The sequence below is a fragment of the Seriola aureovittata genome, chromosome 13 (genome assembly GCF_021018895.1).
Source record: "Seriola aureovittata isolate HTS-2021-v1 ecotype China chromosome 13, ASM2101889v1, whole genome shotgun sequence".
Classification (NCBI taxonomy): Eukaryota; Metazoa; Chordata; class Actinopteri; order Carangiformes; family Carangidae; genus Seriola; species Seriola aureovittata.
In genome coordinates this window covers 6,725,248-6,744,108 of record NC_079376.1, presented here as the reverse complement: position 1 = coordinate 6,744,108, position 18,861 = coordinate 6,725,248, and the positions used below count along the sequence as shown (strand labels likewise).

Below are 18,861 nucleotides of genomic sequence, written 5' to 3'. Positions count from 1 at the left end.
AACAAAACTTTATTAACAAACAACAAACACGCCTCCTTTCGCTGTCGTGCACATTGACATGTAGCAAATGAAAAGTTCACTATTATACTTTAACGTACGACATCGAGCTACCGCCGTTTTCTTTACTGGTGAAACCCTTTTAACGTCGACATGTTCTGAATCACTTCATTTTCTTTGACTGGTAAGCTAACTAACGGCTAACGGCCCCATATCTACACACTGATTTGCAGCAGCATGTTCATGTTAACCACTTCTGTTAGCTTGTACTTAAAGACAGTGCCAGGTATTCAACCGTATTTTTTTTTTCGTGTATAAATCACACTTTCTCACAGTCTGAAAGTGTATAGTCGTGTGTAAATTGTAACCAGACTACTAGTGAGGATATTGTTAGCTATTAAAGTCAAGGTCAGTCTTGCTTGTTTTGGTTCCTATTTTTCTGTTAACAGTTAAGATGTTTCAAATTGAAGATTTTAAATGTATATCCATTTGGGTCATAGCTTCAGGATGCTTTATAGAGTTCTGTAATGCTCGCAATATAAAATTAGATCATTATTTGGTACCACTTTCTTTACCATCTATCTTTCTAGTTAGCTTTTGTAGGTCATTAGAGAGATCTCTGCAATGGACTGTTTGGCCATTTATCTTGAGCACTTGAGAAATGGATTTTTTGGTTTAGTCTTGTAATCCTTTTGTAGAAAATGGTGGTCAAACAATCCATTTAAGAGGTCTCCCTATTGAATTAAAAGAGCTAGCTAGAAAGAAAAGCAGTGTCATGCTTGAGGAGAATTTTGCACAACCTGGCAACCCAAGTATTGTTCTTATTAATGACTTATACAGTATTAGTAAATGATCTGTCAACCATTTTAATGCCACTAATTAAAGAAAAGTGTTACTCATATGATGCGTATCCCGAAGTATTAACACCTGATGCTTATGTTGTAACTCACCTGTACAGCTGTGTATATGAGAAGATGCTTCTCCGGAAGTTGTGGTCCAAACTGGGAGCGCAGTGGCCTGTAGAGAGGAACCCACTCTGCATCTGTGCCTCGGCCAGTCTATCCCAGTCTATCCAACTACATAAGTATGAATCCAAACCCAGGACTCACTCAAACTTGTCTGGACCAGGGATGTCAAGGACCTGTTTGTTAAACACTCTTCACCAACAGCAGACACGTACAAGACGTGTTTTTCCAGCTTTAGGTGGATTTGAAAGTTTTAACAGCACTTTGTGTGTTGACCCTGGGATACTGAGTAAATGTGGAAGTGGACAGAATCGTTTTTATTCATCAGACCTTGTGAAGTCAATGTTAAAACCAAGTTTAAAACCAGTGACGGTGCCTGGAAAAAAAGTTCCCAAAGGACCAAGGACAAAACAACCTTCTAGAGCCAATCAACCTTCTCTGAAAGAGGACAAGGTAGATAACCAGAAAAATGACTGGTCTTTTTTAAATGTTGATACATGCTTCAATGATTAATCCAATCCTGTTTTCTCTGTAGGATATGATGCAATGTATTGCCTTTGCAACCGCAGATCAGTATCATTTGCCAACACTTTGCCATGACTTGATAACCCATGGCTTCGATGAGATAGATTTACCAAGAGGTATGAATCAAAATTACACAGATTACAACTTTTCAAGAAATTAGTTGTGATATATGTACATATATACATATACTTCTTGGAACAACATATGACAATCATATTTTAATTTCAGATGCCTCAAATGTGCTGGTGATAAGCACAGACATGGCTGCAAAACCAGATGACAACGCTCTCATGTTCTTCTTCAGGTAGAAATAACATCTTTTCTCTTTTTGTTTTAGGCTTTGTCTTCAATGTAAATTATGCAGTGCTAAATTATTTAAAAGGATTGCATAATATACAATTCTTTTAATTTGATAGGGCTGGGTTTTGAACCTTAATATTTTTTGATTACTGACAGAAATGTGTCCCCAGGATCCAATATCAAAAACTTAAGTATCAAATATTGAAATTTGACTTACATTACTTGGTTTTTTCCATCAGATATTTACTGATCTAAATCATACATTTTTTTAAATTGAGAAAGTGTTTTATTGACGCAAAGTTGTTGTTTGACTGCTTGTTTTAAGATTAAACACTGATGTTCTGAGAAGTTTGGCATGTTTTGTTCTATGAAGAAAGGAGTTATAGAAAAACATGTTTACATTTCTCAAGTAAAGTATTGAAGATTTATTGGAAATGGTACTAAACTAAAATTGAAAAATCTGAAAAGATAGCATGCCTTGTTATAGTGTAACTTTTTTGGGCTAATCATAGACTGAGTTTTCCAATCTGAAATTTCAGGGAAGGCTCAGTAGTTTTCTGGAATGTTGAGGAGAAAACGGTAAACAAAACTACATACAATTTATAAAGTGTAATATTTCATTAATTGTAAAATACTTCTTTGACCATGTACATTTTTTTTTACTATTTCCAGATGAAGAACGTGTTGAGAATATTGGAACATCATGAGATCCAGCCGTATGAAGTAGCATTAGTCCACTGGGAAAATGAAGAGATAAACTACACTGTTGGAGTGTATGTTCTGCTCCACCTTCTGTCTTGTATTTTTGTACCTCCACATTTCTTGCAGCTGTTGTAAAACAAATCATTTCTTCTTCAGAGGAAATACGAAGCTTGAGCGCGGCAACTTTATTTTGAGTGATGAGATTGAGCAACATGAAGCTGTTCTGGAGAAATTTGCATTTTCTAATGCTTTATGTTTGTCAGGTGAGAACTTGTGTTTCAACTATAAATCATAAAGGTCTGTTTAATGGTAGCACTCTACTTAGTCTGTTGTGTGAGTCTAACCTCTTGGCTTCTTTTCCAGTGAAGCTGGCGATATGGGAGGTGTCATTAGACGACTTTGTGGAGTCAATTCAATCAATTCCAGAGGTACAGTGGACACTTAACAACCAGCAGCAAGAAATTAATAATAATTGATAATCTGCCACGGTTGACTGTTTGTATGTGAGACAGACCATGCTGTTATTTTAAAACATCCGTTCTCCCCTTAATGCTAATGCCCTAATTTTGTTTTCTTTTTTTCCCTCAGACGCTGAAGTCTGGCAGAAGAGTTAAGTTGTCCTCTGCAGAGGTTATGCAGAAAATAGGAGAGCTTTTCACATTAAGGTAAATTCTGTTATGTCTAAATGGCAGCTCATTCAACCGTTCTAATTTTGGATTCAAGGTTTTTTTTGTCAGCTCAGTGGATGTTTGTGTCTTCCAAGCAGTAACAAATATGTTGACATTCATATTTACCCACAGTAGTTACTATCACTAACTACTGAAGCTAAAAGGATTTTTGTTTTAAAGTATATGCATTTGCAAGAACTATTGTTGGCCCTCTGTTTTATTCTCAGTTACTGGAATGATTTGACTTTAACTTGAGTCTCATTCATAAAGTAGGATTTTCAACATTTACATTTAAAATGTTTGTATTTACATCCTCCTTTGACAGACACTGTATAAACCTGAGGTCTGACCTGCTCCTCACACCTGATTTCTACTGGGACCGAGAAAACCTGGAAAAACTCTATGATAAGACCTGCCAGTTCCTCAGCATCAACCGCAGGGTCAATGTAATTAAACCTGACCTAACTTTATTTGACACGGTAGCTGTAATATAGAGTCCCACTCTGACACTGAAGAGGGTAAAGAGGCACCTGCTTTGTTTCTGGTGTAAGCTTGAAACATTGTCTGTGTCTTTAGGTTGTGAATGAGAAGCTGGAACATTGCACACAGTTGACAGACCTGATGAGGAGCCACCTGAGTGAGAAGCACAGCTTGAGGCTGGAGTGGATGATAGTCATCCTCATCACTATAGAGGTAAAAGAAATCTTTCATATCTGTAAGATTGAATGGTTTTTTTTTTTTTTTTTTTGCTAAACTGGCTTTTGTTTTGAACTTTAATTCATCACATCAAACCGGGGATCTACACCTTCCAAGCAATATCACACTGCTGCACTTAAAAACGCTTATAACCTCTCTCATTCAAACAATGTTACATCTGTTGCTTTGTTTTTCTTGTAGGTTATGTTTGAACTTACAAAAATGATCTTCTGAACTACTCCTCCAATAGTGCACAAGTCTAAACAGGGTATGAGAAGTGACAAAGGAAGAATGCTGGACTACACAAAGGTACTCTGACAGTAATATGTGACAGTGTTTTCTAGAAGCCACTGAAATTATGAAATGGACCTAAACATTTTTATGTCTTACTGGTCATGTTGTAGAGTACATACATTTTGACAACACACAATAAATCGAAAAACAAATTAAATAAATTATTTTATTCAGTTTCTTTACTGTTTTGCTGGAGATCATGGCTTGAGGGTTTCATTATTTTATACACATTTACTGTTTATTGCATTTGTGAAAACAAAGGGCATCAGTGGGACTTCATAAACCTCTGAGATCAGCTGACCAAACAGTAATGTTTTTTGAGTTTTGTTGGCTGAATTTATGTGTTCAATCATTTTCATTTAATGTTTACATTATGTGCAAAATTCTATGTATGTTCTTCAGTATGAAAGAGACAATTTTTTAAGGGATATGAGGGCACAGACTCACCTCAGCATGTGTCATTATTCTTGTGTATAAACACTAGCAGTAGAAAAAAGAAAACAATATTCTGGAATATATCTAATTCATCGAATCCCAAATTACAACTATGATTGCTGTGTTATAGAGAATGTAATAAAACCATTATTTGTTTTAAATGTTTGCCTGTTATGTTTCAGCTTTTGCATGTAAAATGTACATACATAAATACAAGAAATACTTGAAATGTACAGGTATTAATTTATTCAAATAAAATAATATTTTATTAATAAAACACTGGTAAATATAAACACAGGTAACACAGGTCTATGTTTTACATTTAGTCATTAGTTGACATCACATATCAGACCAGCAAGAATTTTCCAAAAGAGTCAGTGTATGTGAAAAAAATTCAGACACAACAAATAGCCTGTCATAACCTTATTTCTTCTTTCACCCATACCACTCATTGTCCTTACTAAGCTTACGGTGTTATTTATACCATAAGTTCATTGACACCAGACACAAAAAGCTGGGAAATAAAACAGGACAAGTAAAGCTGCCATGATTGTTTACGTTTAAGGCTCTGCAGATTATAATTATATTAATGATAAATACATATGTTAAGATTCATTTAAACTTGAAATCAAAAATATAGTGTAAATTATTACTTTTTGAAAAGCAAAGATGTGCCATGCGCTCATCATGCTCTTTTTTCTATTTTAAACATGTCACAGTAGAAATTGTTGAAGACTCAAAATTAGCACAGTTTGGCTTGTGTAAGCATTAAAACAGTCATTATGTACAAGGTAATATACAGTAATACTATATATCTGGGGTATGCTGCCTATTGTTTTTACCTGCATATATTAGGAGTTATGTGTTTTAAGATTAAATGGTTAAACAATTGCACATATGAACATAGATTGATGCATAGTGAAATATCTACATATACTAATATACTATATATCAAGAGAAATTAATTTGCACTGTACCTAGGTCACATACATTATGAATTATGTTTTTAACACTTACACAAATGTTTTTGAAGCAGTTTACCATTAAAAAAGACATTGTTAATAAAAATACTCTCTTGTTCTCCTAGACATATACATTCTATTCAAAAACAGAATATAATGTGAAATATGATTGAAAAGATCTGACATGATTAGTTATTAAAATTACACTCTATAGCAAGCAGCTCATTAAATTTACTGAAAGAGGCAACTGCAAAGAGGATGTAGTTCAGTGTCACACTTCTAAAATTACACTGCATCCCCCGAGAAGAGTAGCACTTTTCCAGTTGATACGTCTCTTGCTAGATCCCATTCATGAATCACAAATTTTATAATGTTAATGAAATAATATTACAAATCAAGACAAGTTTCATCAGTAAATATTGGAATATATTTGATTGAGCATAATGCCAAATAAAAGCAGCAAAATGCTGTTTCCTGTAGTTTTCTTCTACCAGTCAGTCCTTCTCTATAATGGCTTTTTGATAACTCCTTACAAACTTGAGTGACTTCCTTTTTGATTGCCCAACCTTGAAAGAAAAAAAAACAAATCATAATATTAATTAATTTGGATATTCCAATGACTGTGATTCATGATTTCAATGTTAGAGCAAGTTGATTCATGGGCCAGATCCTGAAAAAAAAAAAAGATACTAAAACAAAAGCAAATGAAGATGCTTACCTTTTCATGACGTTGAAGTTTGGCTGATTTAATCCCACTCGATCTTAGTGATGGTTGCAGTTGCAGTTTCTGGATGCTCAAGTGCAACAGCAAAATCTTCACCCTCACTCTCAATTTCACGTGTTGCTCCTGTTATGAGCATTTCTTGTTGACTTTCTTCTTCCTCAATCTTGGAATTAGAAGCCATTTCAAGCTCATGTTGAGGTACTGCCTTTTTGTCCCGGTCACTTTCTGTCTGTTGTTCTAGACGTTCCTCCTCCTCATGAAGAGGCACCTTTGATTCCCCTTGAGTGTAAATGTCTTCCTCAGCATCCAGCCACACATCCTGGTCATTTTCCTCCTCGGTTTGTTTAGCAGGTTCCTTTGCTTTTGTTTCTTGGTCACAAGCTTCAGACAGCACTGGCTGACTCATTTCTGTTTTCTCTGTTTGCCTTACTGTTTGTATTGTCTCTGTTGCCTGGACATTGGGCGTTACTCTCTCTGTTGATTTGATTTGCTCTACTGGTTTTACTGTTTCCATTGCTTGCATGCCAACATCCAGTAGTACTGGTTGATTCATGATCACTGCTCTTTCTGTTGAATTGATGTTAGCTGGTTGTGGTTCTGTGATTTCTGTTGCCTGAACAGCAACCTCAGTTACCTCTGTCTGTTTCTGGCCCTCAGCATTTTGTGTTGGATCTATTTGCTTTTTGGGTTCTACAACCTGAACGCCGACTTCAGACACATCTGTCTTTTTAACTGGTTCGATCCTCTCTGTTGCAGGTGGTGGAGAAGCTGGTGCCCTTGCTTGCCCAAACTGTATGTTAAGTTTGAATTCTAAAGAAAGGCTAGAGGGAGACTCCACATTACCTATTGACGAGACTATTCCAGTGTTTTGGGGGACTACTACTCCACTGTTACTAGGGGTTACAATCTGACTCTGGGCAATTTGTGGAATTGGCGATTCCTCATTAATTTCATCTTTAGGTTCCTCAAAATCCTCTTTGCGATCATGGACAGAGACATCTAAACTTCCTGGAATATCAGGTGTTTGCATTAGTTCCTCGAACACTTGCTGTTCAGCTTTCTCACTCTCCTCTGTCACAGCATCTGGCTGTTTCATAACTTTTTGTTCCAAGTTGACAAGGACTGATTCAGGTACTGTCTCTGGTACTTTCTCCTTTACATGTTGAATAACTTCTTGAATGGTCACCTTGCTTTCCTTATTAATTACTTCTTCAGTCTTTGATGTGGCAGAGAGTGTGTCTACTTCTTTAACTGTTTCATGACAAACATCTATAACTTCTTTGGTTTCTGTTACCCCTACCTCTAGCGCTGTGTCAACAATTGTCTCGGCTGATTTGATATCAACATCGACCACCTGCACTTGAACTCTGTGATTGTCCTCAAACTGTACTGATGGCACGTTCATCATCATAATCACACTACCTTCCTCTGCTGTCTTAATCACGTCATCTTTCACTAGTGGTGTTGCACTCATGACTGTTTCCTCGAATTCTATCTCACTTACTAATGTGTCAATCAAGGGTTCATGAATGTCTGATGTTTTCTCTACCAAAACATCAGGTATAGCGGTTGAGACATCTTTCACATGACATGTGATCACTTCCGTTACTACAGCATGCTCAACTGCAGCACTCTTTATCACAGCAGCTTCAAGTTCACCTTCTTTTTCTCCCTCAACACTGGCAACCACTGCACTGAGATGCACCTCGTGCTTGGGTTCATGTGTAACTGCAGCACTGTCCACACAAGTTGCTGGGGTTACTTCAGAAAATACAGTTTTTTCTATGACCTGAACACTACTTGCTCCCTCACTAACAGAGGATACATGAACTGCTGTTAATGTTTGTAAGTCATCTACAACTTCAGCGATGTGGTTTTCCTGCCCAACCTGAACATCTTGTTGTGTGCCCTCTGTTTTCTGATCCTCATTTATCTTTAAAGCCTGGTCCAGTTCTTCCACATCTTTACTCTCAGTTTCATCTGTAACTGAAGCGATGGCAATCTTGGTGTCTGGTTTGGGAACATCTTCGGACAATATTTGCTTCTCTAGTTCCTGAGCGCTACCCTCCTCAACACTTTCTGTGACTACATGAGCATGCATTGATGTCTCTACCTCAGTTTCTGCTTCAGTTGCAATTTCATTTACATCAGATGGTAATACTTGTGGTTCTTCAACATAGTCCGTTTTGGCATCCCCTACTGATTGTTCTTCCTCTGGCTCTACACTGCTCTCAGGTGCCTGTGTTAGTTCAACAGTTTCTGTTGGTGGAATCTCCTCTGATATTAATTCCTTTTCAAGTGATTGGACACTAACCTCTTCAGAATCTAATTTTGCTTCTAATACTTCGAGTTCCTTAACATGTTCAGTTTCAAAAGCATCTCCTGGCTCATTGTCTTCAACGAGAGGCTCTGTTTCCTCTTTGAGTTCATTTGTAACAGTTTCTGCCTTTGGTGTGGCCTCTGATATAACTTCTTTTTCAAGTGATTGAACACTGCCCTCCTTTGAATCTAATGCGGGTACTTGTATAGCTTGTAAAACTTCTGCAACTTGATGATTGTCAATATTTAGAGTATCTGTTTTCAGTCCTTTGTTTTCTGGCTCAATGCTGATTTCAATGAGGTTCTCTTTTTTTGTTTCATCTGTAGCTGTGGGAATATCCTCTGATAGTATTTCCCCTTGAGGCAATTGAATTCTATCCTCCTCTGAATCTGTGGCTGTTTGTACAGCTTCTAACACCTCTGTTTCATCAATGTGCTCAGTTTCTGCAGCATCTGCTTGTAGTTCGTATTCCTTCTCTGCCTCAACATTATCTTCAGTGAGAGGCTTTGTTTTCTCTATGGGTTCATGTGTTATCGTTTCTGTTGCAGGAATATCTTCTGATATTACTTCCTTTTCAAGCAACTGAACACAACCCTCCTCTGATTCTAATTTGGCAGCTTGTGCAGCTGCTAATTCTTGTAACTCCTCCACCTCCACAGGTGGTTGATCTTTATCCTCAACTTGAACTTGATCAGTGATATTGTGTAAGATTTCATCGTCCTTTTGTGTCAGAGTTTGGACTTGATCCTCCACACTTCCATCCTTAGTTTCTTCTGCTACAGTAACAGCTGATTCTACTTCTTGACAGTCAAATTGTAGGGACTCTTTTTCATCAGCTAGAGAGCCTTCATCTGCAACAATTTCTTCACATTCAGATAATGTTTCTGTAGACACAGCTTCGTCTACCTCAGATTGGCTTTCCACCTGATGTTGGCTCTCATCAGTACTTTCTAATTCTTTTATGCTTTCTTCTGGATGTAAAATGCTGACCTCATGAACTTCATCTACAACAATTTTAGCAGTGTCAATCTCCACGGTAGGAGCTTCAGATACAATTTCTGTGGAAACACCTTCGTTGACTTCAGATATGCTCTCTGTTTGGACTGTTGCGGCAAGTTCAGTAATTACGTCCAGTTCTTCAGCATTTAGACCTATTTTAATGGCAGTTGCATCTGATCTCCTGTGTATTTTCAGAATTGCTGGCTCCTCTTTTACAAATGATTCGAGTATTTGATGCGAGACGGATCCAACTATTCTTTCTGAGCTTATCTCATCTGAACAGAGTGGGGCTGCCTTTGGGCTTATGCAGATGGTTTCAACAACCTCATGCAGGAGCGCCTCTGTATCTTTGATGTCGTATTCTACTGGAACTGGTGTTGTGTTGCCTGATGTTTTTGAAGACTCTGATAGCTGGGAAACTGCAGAGATCATCTCAGTTTCATCTGTCAAGGTAATGTCTACTGGCTCTAGAGCAGTTATGGCTTCAGATGTCATTTCTATCAGATCATCTGCTATAGTATCATCATATCTAGCTGTGTCTTCAGTGACTGAAGCTGGAGTGGCCATGGTCTCTGTAATTATTCCCTCCTCTGGAATATCACTGAGTTGTTGATGTTTACTGATTAATTCTGTAAGGTCCTCAGGTTCTTCATCTGAAGCGGGAGTGGTAGATGTCTCATTCTCTAAAGTATCCTCATCGTCTTGGACTTTCTTTACTTCCGTTTGCAGACTGTCACAAGGCAGGACTGGTTCAGCCATCTGATCAAGGAGGTCTTGCTGCAGTTCATAGTCTGCTTCCTTGGGCACATGGCTTTCTACATCAGCCTGTGTTTCTATGTGAACTTCTGTTTCAATTGTATCAAACTCAGACAATGGAACCACAGCTGGTGTCTCAGAGTCTTCTTCACCTGAAGCTGCTTCCTTGTCAGCCTCATCTGAAGACACTTGGTCTTGCTTTTCAGCAGACTTCCTCTTTTTTCGACCTGGGAGAAGATTCTTTATTGAAAAAGAGGAATCATCCTGAGCAACTTCACTGTCAGACTGTACATTATCTTTGCTTTCTTCCTCATTCTTGGCCTTCCTTTTGGGGGTGACAAGTTTTTTCAGTGATTTCCATGTTGATCCTCCATCAACCTCTGAAGGACTTCCTGCTTGTTTGGGGGAGATGGCTAAAATTTCATCTACTTCATTTGAACTTTCTAATGGCGAATCTTGCTTCTTGTTGTCATTTTCAACTTGGGGCATTTCATCCTCAGAGTCTGATGTTTTTCGACTTCGGCTTCTTCTCCTTCCAGAGCCACATAGAACAGCTTCCCATGACACAGATGAGTCTTTTCTTTTTTTGCCATCTTCAGTGCTGTGATCTGATATTTGCTCTCCTTCACTTGGTTTTGTTTCCTCTACTGAGCTTGGGATTTGTGTCTCCTCCTCTTTGGTCAAGGAGGACGTCTTCATGCGCTTTTTCGGAGTCACAAGTTTTTTGAAAGAAGCCCATGCGCCATCCTCCTCTCCTGCTGCCTCTGCAGGATGTTGTACAGGACTTTCTTCTTTCTGATGCTCAGCTGACTCATTAGATGACATGAGCTGATCTGAAAAGTGTTCTCCAGAGTCTGACAGCTTTGCGTCACTTGATTTCCTGCCTCTCTGCTTTTTGGAGTGTTTCTTTAAACTAGACCCTGATAAGAGCCTTTTCAGAGGGCTGGCTTGAACTTTCTCTTGAGAACTCATAATTTCAGGCTCATTGACAGTAATGCTTACTGCATCTGTGGGAGGTGATTTCCCGTCATTCATCTCCTCTTTAAGTTTGTTTTCTTTATTTTCTGTCTCAACTGTATCAGCCTCAACACCTAGACTAATCTCCTCTTTATCCTGTTGTATTTCTGCTGTCTCTACTGTTTCCTTTCCCATCTCCACCAATTCTTTATCAGTTGTCTCATCTTCTGTGGGCTTCTTTTTCTTCCGTAGTCCAGAAAAGATTCCAGTTGTAAAAAACCTTTTAATTGGAGATACAACCACATCTGGTTCAAGACTAGATGGAGGATGTAGGTCTTCCTCAAGTGTGGCATCCTGTTGTGCCTTTTCGTCTTCATGTACAGGTGAAGTTGTTGCTGCATCTACATTTTCAGATCCAACAACCTCTTTGGCCTCTGTTGCTTTCACCTCTGCATTATCTAGGATGTCCTCCGATGTAGCATCTGTCAGGGTAGGACATGTTGTTGAATCATTGTCATAAGTCTCCTGTGCTGTGGTCAGATCTATATTCTGTTCAGTATCCTCACTTTTGGTTTCCTTTGCGGTACCCTCAATGTATTCCGGTCTGTTTGATTCTTCCTCATTCGTCTCATCAGGCACATCTGTTTCTATTTCAGCTTTTTCAGCCGAGCCTCTTTTAACTGTCAGCTTTAAACCGATGTTACTGAAAAATCTCCTAAAACTTTCATTGATGTCATTCTGCTTTGAATCCATTTCAATCATTTCTTCATTATCATCAACTTCATTAGGTGATTCATTTTCATTAATTTCAACATTTTCTACGGGTGTATCTTCTTCTTTAAGTGACTTTGTAGTTTCTGGAACATCTTCATCTGGAGACAGGACAGCTAAACCAGAAAAGATATTTAATATTAGACCACTTGAATTGCACAAACTGTAAAAGAGTGATGACACAGGTGAAATTCTATCTGCTGAAATTCAACAAGCTATGTGCCTGTTAAAAATATGCTGACTGTCTGTCAGTGAGCAATAATACACAGATTGTAAGTACCCACCCTCTGCAGCGCTCTCATCTTCACAGTGACCATTGACTTCGGCTATAGTGCTGTCTGCTTTTCCATTGATCTCAGAGATTTGCCCATTATTTTTGAGAGGCTGAAACAAAGCACAAAACAAAAATGCACAATCTAGCTCTGCTCTTGTGGTGCATTTTAGATTTTATGAAAGCTCAAATAATAGAAATCAATCTTTCAGCAGTCAGTTTCTGAGTAACAGACAGTAATCATAGAAGAACCACAACAGGGACCATTCTCTCATAGCTACAGAAGCATTGAAAAATCAATCTAAATTTGTACTTCTATGAAAGCAAACAGAGCATTCCAAACTTTGTCCTATTTTGTAAACAACATACTTGAGTACTGCTGTGGGCTGATGATGACCTTACAGTTTAACAACCCTAATTGTCCCAATCTCAAATCCGTGAGCCAGATTAGTCTGGAAAGTATGACTGGGCAAGAAGGAACAAGAAACATGTCCTTCAGGAACCAGCTTTTACTCCCCTAGATACAAAAAAAACATACACTCTTAATTGAAACATTAGTATATGCCAAACGATCAAAGGCCATAATATAATTATGGTTGGCTGTGAGCTATTTTTTTTCCAGTCAAAAGTTATTCATCATTTTATGTACATGTGCCTCCAATATTAGGAGCTGTGAACATGCATGTCTTTGTTTTCAGTCATTCGGGTTTCAGATTAGTTAAGTGCCACTAAATGGTGTAAGTATAAATCAGTTTAATTTTAGAAAACATACAAACAAACTTTTGTGGACTGGCTTTGAAAAAAAAGTACCAATAAGAGTGACACAGGATATATTTCATCAGTTATTAGGGTTAGGGTTTATTTGGAGAAAAAAAATCAGATAATTGTACCACGTTTATGTTCGACTAACCTAGTGCAAAAACACTGTGGCCTTTGGGGTAAAAAATTAAATGTATTTATGCACTTAGCATATTTGTGGCTTGTTTTCACATTTTAACCTTCTTTGAAAATTGAGACTTTATTCAAAGTTAAAAGATTTCTTAACAGCATATTTTGCCCATTATTCCATCCAGTATGAAATCACCTAAAAGTCACAAAGGTCAAGGGTGCTAATAAATAAACACAACATCATAACTGTAGCTCATGAGACATTAGGAGCTATTTTCACTCTCACAGTAGAGTGCTGTCTAATTGACTTCCTGCTCAGCATGATCCAGTGATCATGTTGTAAACAAATAATCGATGTTGACTTCAGCTGAGTGCAGCAGAGGGGAAATTCCATCCCTCCCATGAGCTTTACTTAGGTTCCTCGGAGAATGAGAGGTCATTATTCCCCCACGCTACTTCCTTTGTCATCTACAGTAAATGAAAACCATTGCAACACCAATGAAACAGTGAAAGCAGGGACGGATAGCCACAAACTACCAAAGCAAGAGTCGGCAACCAAGCGGTCATTTAGTGGAGCAAATTTTCAACAACTTTCATATGATATTAGGAAAAGGTTGGTGGCTTCATTTGGCACCTGCACTCACCAGGAAGAAATTGATAAATGTTCCCTGCCTGAAAGAGCAGGGGACATTTTGGGGCTTTTTTAATTAAAAGCCATTGTCAGAGTCCCAGAATAGCTGGATGTCCTGGATGCAATTCTGTCAAAAGAGACAAGGACTTTTTCTTTATCTTGAGGTTAATGGATGTGTTGGCAAGCAGCAGCTGCACTGCCCTGACAACAACTAAATCCAGCCTCAGCATTTCTATAACATATAGCACCCTCTGACTGTTTTTTTTAATTAATTTTTTTTTTTTAAACAAATTCATTTGTTACTGCAGTTAAAGCTACTGAAAACCCTTTATGTGTTAATAAGGAGGATAAATCATTATTGCAAAGTTTGTGCATAAATATAGGAGTAATTTCGGCCAATCCATCCACCTGGATCTGCGGGAAATAAGGCGATACCTTGTCTTCAGTGTTCTGCTCCGCCGGAGCATCATCCACTTTTCCGCTCTCCTCCTCAGCCGCTGCGTCCTTCTTGTTCTCCCGTTGCGCAGACTGAGCGTCTCCCATTATCGGAACTGCAGCGCGTCACTATCCGGAACAAGCCGCCGCACAAGTGATGTAAATATCCCAAAAAAAGGCAAAGCAGGTAGCTCCGTGAGAGGGCGAGGGACACTGATCAGATCTCAAATGGTGCAGCCTGGATGTTGAAAAAGTCTTTTTTAGCCAAACACCTCCCTGCAGGATCACATGAAGCTTATGAGCCGAGCCTGGCCCGGCCCGGCCCGGTCCGGCACGCCTCCCGCTGCATCAAAATGAAAGAAAGAAAAAAAAAAAACTGCAGAGAAAACATAGCCTGTAGTCAGATGACTGGAGCAAATGTCCGAGCAACAAGCCGGAACCTGCCCCGCCATATACATAAACCTCAGGGTGCAGATACATGTGAAGTCACACTGTAAAACAAGGAGCGTGTTGAATTGGATGCTGATGAGTCGCAAGATTTCAAAACATCTGCACATTTGTCACGTGGATTTCTATTTTTTGGCCATTAATTTTTAAGAAGCCGCTAATTATTATTTTATATTAAATGCAGTTGTGCTATGACAAAATTACATCCGGGACTGTCAGAGTATGTGATTAAAAGTCCAAAAACAAAATGTATAATGAAGAAAAAGGAAAGAAAACATCTTGATCATCAATGCAGTTAACTCTCTCTTTTAGTTTCTTCTGTGCACATCATCAGTATCTGAAACTCCTCCTGGTCATTGTGTGAAGACGTGGGCAGAATTTATTTCATGAGCAGGACAATAAAACACTGACTTGTCCAAACTCCAAGACTTTGAACATGAAGTACAAGGCGGATGCAGAAGCTTTAAATAAAACTTTAACTAAAATGGATCAACTATTTTATCTTTGTCCATCAATCTACCGTTTATTGGCTCATGAAATGTTCTGTTTTGAGCTGCCCTGTTATGTTATGCATCAGATGGTTGTTCAGAGTTGTTCTTCAAACCCACCGATTCATGTATTTTTATGCATTTGAATATTTATTTCTTAATTCGAAATAAAAATGAGAAAAATAAATCTCACTCCCTCAAAAGCTCATTAATTGGCATCTTACATCATGTTTGTTTAATCAGTACAAAAACTTTAACTTGATCTTGACCTTTATAGAGCTGCACATTCAGTCTAGGAAAATGGGCGAGCAAATCTCATTAAGAGGTCTGTCATGTCGGCTCATGACAGTGAGAAGTGGCTGCTGATGATGTTGCTGAATCTTGGTCACTCAGCCTCATGGGGGGAAAAGTCACCGCCTCTTGAATTGATGCGTTTATGTAACTGCGGCTGGGACATCAGATGTCCTCGTTGTAAAAAGAGTGCACAGTTTCCTGACTTTTGGTCAGTGCTGTAGCCCTGATGTTGGCCAACATGTTTAACACACACACACATGAACACCTTGATCTAGGCAAATACTATTTTACACATTACAATGAAGAGAAATAAGCATATGGCATGTATTCTATTTATTAAAAAAGATACCAGTTTCTAATAAGACAAATTTTATATAGGGTTTATTTATCATGTTATTAATGACTTATTAACACGTATAACTGCAGACTCAATGATCAAAACCTATTAACATTTCTAACTGAAGACCTGGCACCTTATCACAAAGTGACAAAACCCATGAGCATTTATTAATGGATTATCAACATTTATAACCAATCAGAAGGCTAAACACCAGCCAATGGGATTTGTTTTTTTACAACCTGCCAACCCCAGATTTGGTCTTATGAATGGTTTTTAAGTTATCTATAAAACATTTATCAATCATTAATATAATCATGAGTTACAACCTATAAGCGCAAGTAAAAAAGATGCATTATTAGAAAGTTGTTCCAAAATTAATGTATATATATCTGGAAGTCATTATTCAATTTTTTCAAAATAAAGAGCCGTCGTTTTGGCAATCAAAAACATGAAAAGTATAATATTTAATCCCTTTGAAAAGAAATATAATTTATTCATCCACAGTATTTTTAATTTCTCCCCACTGTGAGACTAAAAAAGGATTATTTTATCTTATCTCTCCTATCTTATCGAAGATGCAACTTTTTTAACGTTCTGTAAAGATTTGGGTTTTATGTTTTACATTTCTGAATGTCATGTCATATTAATGAACACAAGTCGTGGAGAATGCTGCTGATTTAATTTCACTAAACATCAGAACACGTGATGCACAAGACATCAGGAGATCTCATATGCATGATACGCCTGCAGTGAGTCATACTGAAATGATTAACGTTTCAACCTCTGCATCTATCATCTTAATGAATTTACAGTTTTTAGCCAATGAGACAGTGTAATTATAGTAAAATTACATGAAAGTTTATAAAAATGATCAAGATTTTAAAGTCAAGCAAGATCGCTTTCTTAAAAGGAAGGAATACAAGGGACTGGTCAAATGTATCTGTGGAGCAAAACAGACTTAACATAATTTGGAAATTAAACTGAGACATGTGGGCAGAATATCATGAGCAGGGCCGGACAAATAAAATAGTCTCACAGGTTTGTCCAGTCTCCAAGACTTTGAACATGAAGCACAGGGCGGCTGGAGAAGTTTGACCTTTAAATAAAACAGAGCTGGATAAAGAGGTATAGAAGGAATAAAGTATTTATAGCTTTATCTTTTAATCTACCATTTATTCACTCTTCAAAACCTTTGAGGACTACAGAGCCGGCCTGTTGGATCCTGTTTTGGCATCACATGTGGTTCTTGAAAACTGCAGATTCCAGTGTTAAATACATTTTCTGAATTTAAAGAGCACTGTATAACACTTCTCCGAAATCTCCCAAAAGTCCGCAGCTGGGTTGAGATGTGCTGACTGTGTCATACTCATCAGGCCGTTCAATGACGCCTCGTGCCCTGTTATATTTGTCCAAAGATTCATCCAGTTTTTTCCTTTCGTTTGTTACCCAGCCGACGAATTCATAACTCCATTTTGTCAAATAACAATTTGGCAAGTATGTCCATAGGTCCTGTAAAATCTGTTATCCCTGCTGTAATTTCTTGTGTTTCTAATGAGTCCATTTGTCCATTTTACTGCCAGGAACTCAAAACGCTTTGTTAATGAATGCAAAGCTCGACCAGCTTTGCCCTGTGAGTGTGCCAACCTCACCACAACCCGGCCAGCGCTGTAGTAGCTTTTATTTTTACTATAATCTGTATTGTCTGTGGATTGTGAAACAAGTGATGTGTCTCCTACATGTCCTCCAGCCCCGTACTCACTGCTGCTGTATCCTTAAGTTTACTATCAATATAACTATCAATACACATTAAACACTGGCCTATAGTTTTACTAACAACCCACCATCTGTTTGCCTTCATGTCAGTTATTTCATTCAATTAGACTATTTTGTGTAAAAGAAGAGGAATCAAAATAATCAATTAATTGAATTTTTATGACTTTACAGCAGGAAATACTTAATTGACCTCTGAGAGTGTAAGAGAGAGGGTAAGAAGCCCCTGCACGGCTGCGTACCTGCACTGGCTTCCCTGTTTACCCCAGTAGCTGAGGACAGGTTTACCTAAAACAAACAGTGATGTGTCACCGAAGCTGAACAGAGTGAGACCTTGGGAAAGCTCCGAGCGGAGAAACATCTCCGAACCCATGACAGACATTCATGTTAATTTGATCAGATGCAGTGAGACACTGGTGCTGTTATGTGAACCTTGATAGGACGCTAATAAGTTTAATTAATTAGAGTCACAGCTTTGGTTAACTGAAAACAGCTGATGTTTTCTCCACTGATTACAGCAACCTAACTCCAGTGGCCTGATGCAATATAATGAAATAAAACGCAGGGGTTCTTGGTGAGTCAGTCTGCATCTGTGTATTTTTTTTTCTGGGCATTTGAGGGCATCAGAAATAAGTTTACTGCTAAAATTTAAACCTGATGAATGTGTCCTTTTTTTTATGCTGAGCTGAAATCTTTTGCTCTGTGCATGAAACTGGATTAAAGACCATGAGGGTTCAACAGAGCTTTGATATTGTGATTTCTGCTTTTGCCCCAGACTTTGCATTAAATATTAGCATCAGTGTATTTTTGTTTCAGCAGAAACGTTTGACTAAACGTGCTGTTTTACAGAGATTAGCATCTCAAAGTCAGAGTTTGGAGCATTTTATCAATTTAATTCTTAAAGTAACACCACTGACATAGAGACGTTGATTTATTTTTCCCTTGACGACCCAAAAATCTTAATTTTTAAATACTCCAACAGGATTTGGAATAATGTTTTAGGACAGTTGGAAAGAGAGAAGTATAGAGTCATAGTTGAACCAAAGAAAGAAGATATAAAGGCGATTGTGTTCCTCTGACCCACTCAGTTTTTGTTGACACACATACTGTAGATAAAACTTTTTATTTCCAAGAAAGGGTCTACTACAGAAATCTGGCATGGTGACATGGTGGGGGGGGGGCAAACTGTGCTACTTTAAGGTTTCCGAGTGCACAAAATAGACCTT

The 18,861-nt window shown here is 38.0% G+C and overlaps 2 protein-coding genes across 3 annotated transcripts; one reads left to right on the top strand and one right to left on the bottom strand.

Moving 5' to 3' along the window:
- The first annotated feature begins 9 nt into the window (after positions 1–9).
- Positions 10–4,743, top strand: rmnd1 (required for meiotic nuclear division 1 homolog). Its single transcript, XM_056393713.1, has 12 exons — positions 10–181; positions 956–1,415; positions 1,498–1,603; positions 1,716–1,791; positions 2,327–2,366; positions 2,460–2,560; positions 2,646–2,752; positions 2,853–2,917; positions 3,078–3,154; positions 3,483–3,603; positions 3,734–3,850; positions 4,055–4,743. The coding sequence occupies exons 2-12, from the start codon at positions 972–974 to the stop codon at positions 4,085–4,087; spliced, it is 1,287 nt and encodes a 428-aa protein (XP_056249688.1). The 5' UTR covers positions 10–181; positions 956–971; the 3' UTR covers positions 4,088–4,743.
- Positions 4,744–4,813: 70 nt separating this feature from the next.
- On the bottom strand, positions 4,814–15,109 carry akap12a (A kinase (PRKA) anchor protein 12a). 2 transcript variants are annotated; one of them, XR_008829381.1, is made up of 5 exons: positions 14,297–15,109; positions 12,356–12,455; positions 6,263–12,187; positions 5,875–6,110; positions 4,814–5,823 (listed from the first exon to the last, which is right to left on the bottom strand). XR_008829381.1 is itself a non-coding variant. In XM_056393711.1 (4 exons), the coding sequence occupies exons 1-3, from the start codon at positions 14,402–14,404 to the stop codon at positions 6,291–6,293; spliced, it is 6,105 nt and encodes a 2,034-aa protein (XP_056249686.1). In that variant the 5' UTR covers positions 14,405–15,109; the 3' UTR covers positions 4,814–6,110; positions 6,263–6,290. The 2 variants fall into 2 exon arrangements, 1 of the variants encoding a protein (XP_056249686.1); XM_056393711.1 differs by having other exon boundaries at positions 4,814–6,110.
- Between the last annotated feature and the right edge of the window lie 3,752 nt (positions 15,110–18,861).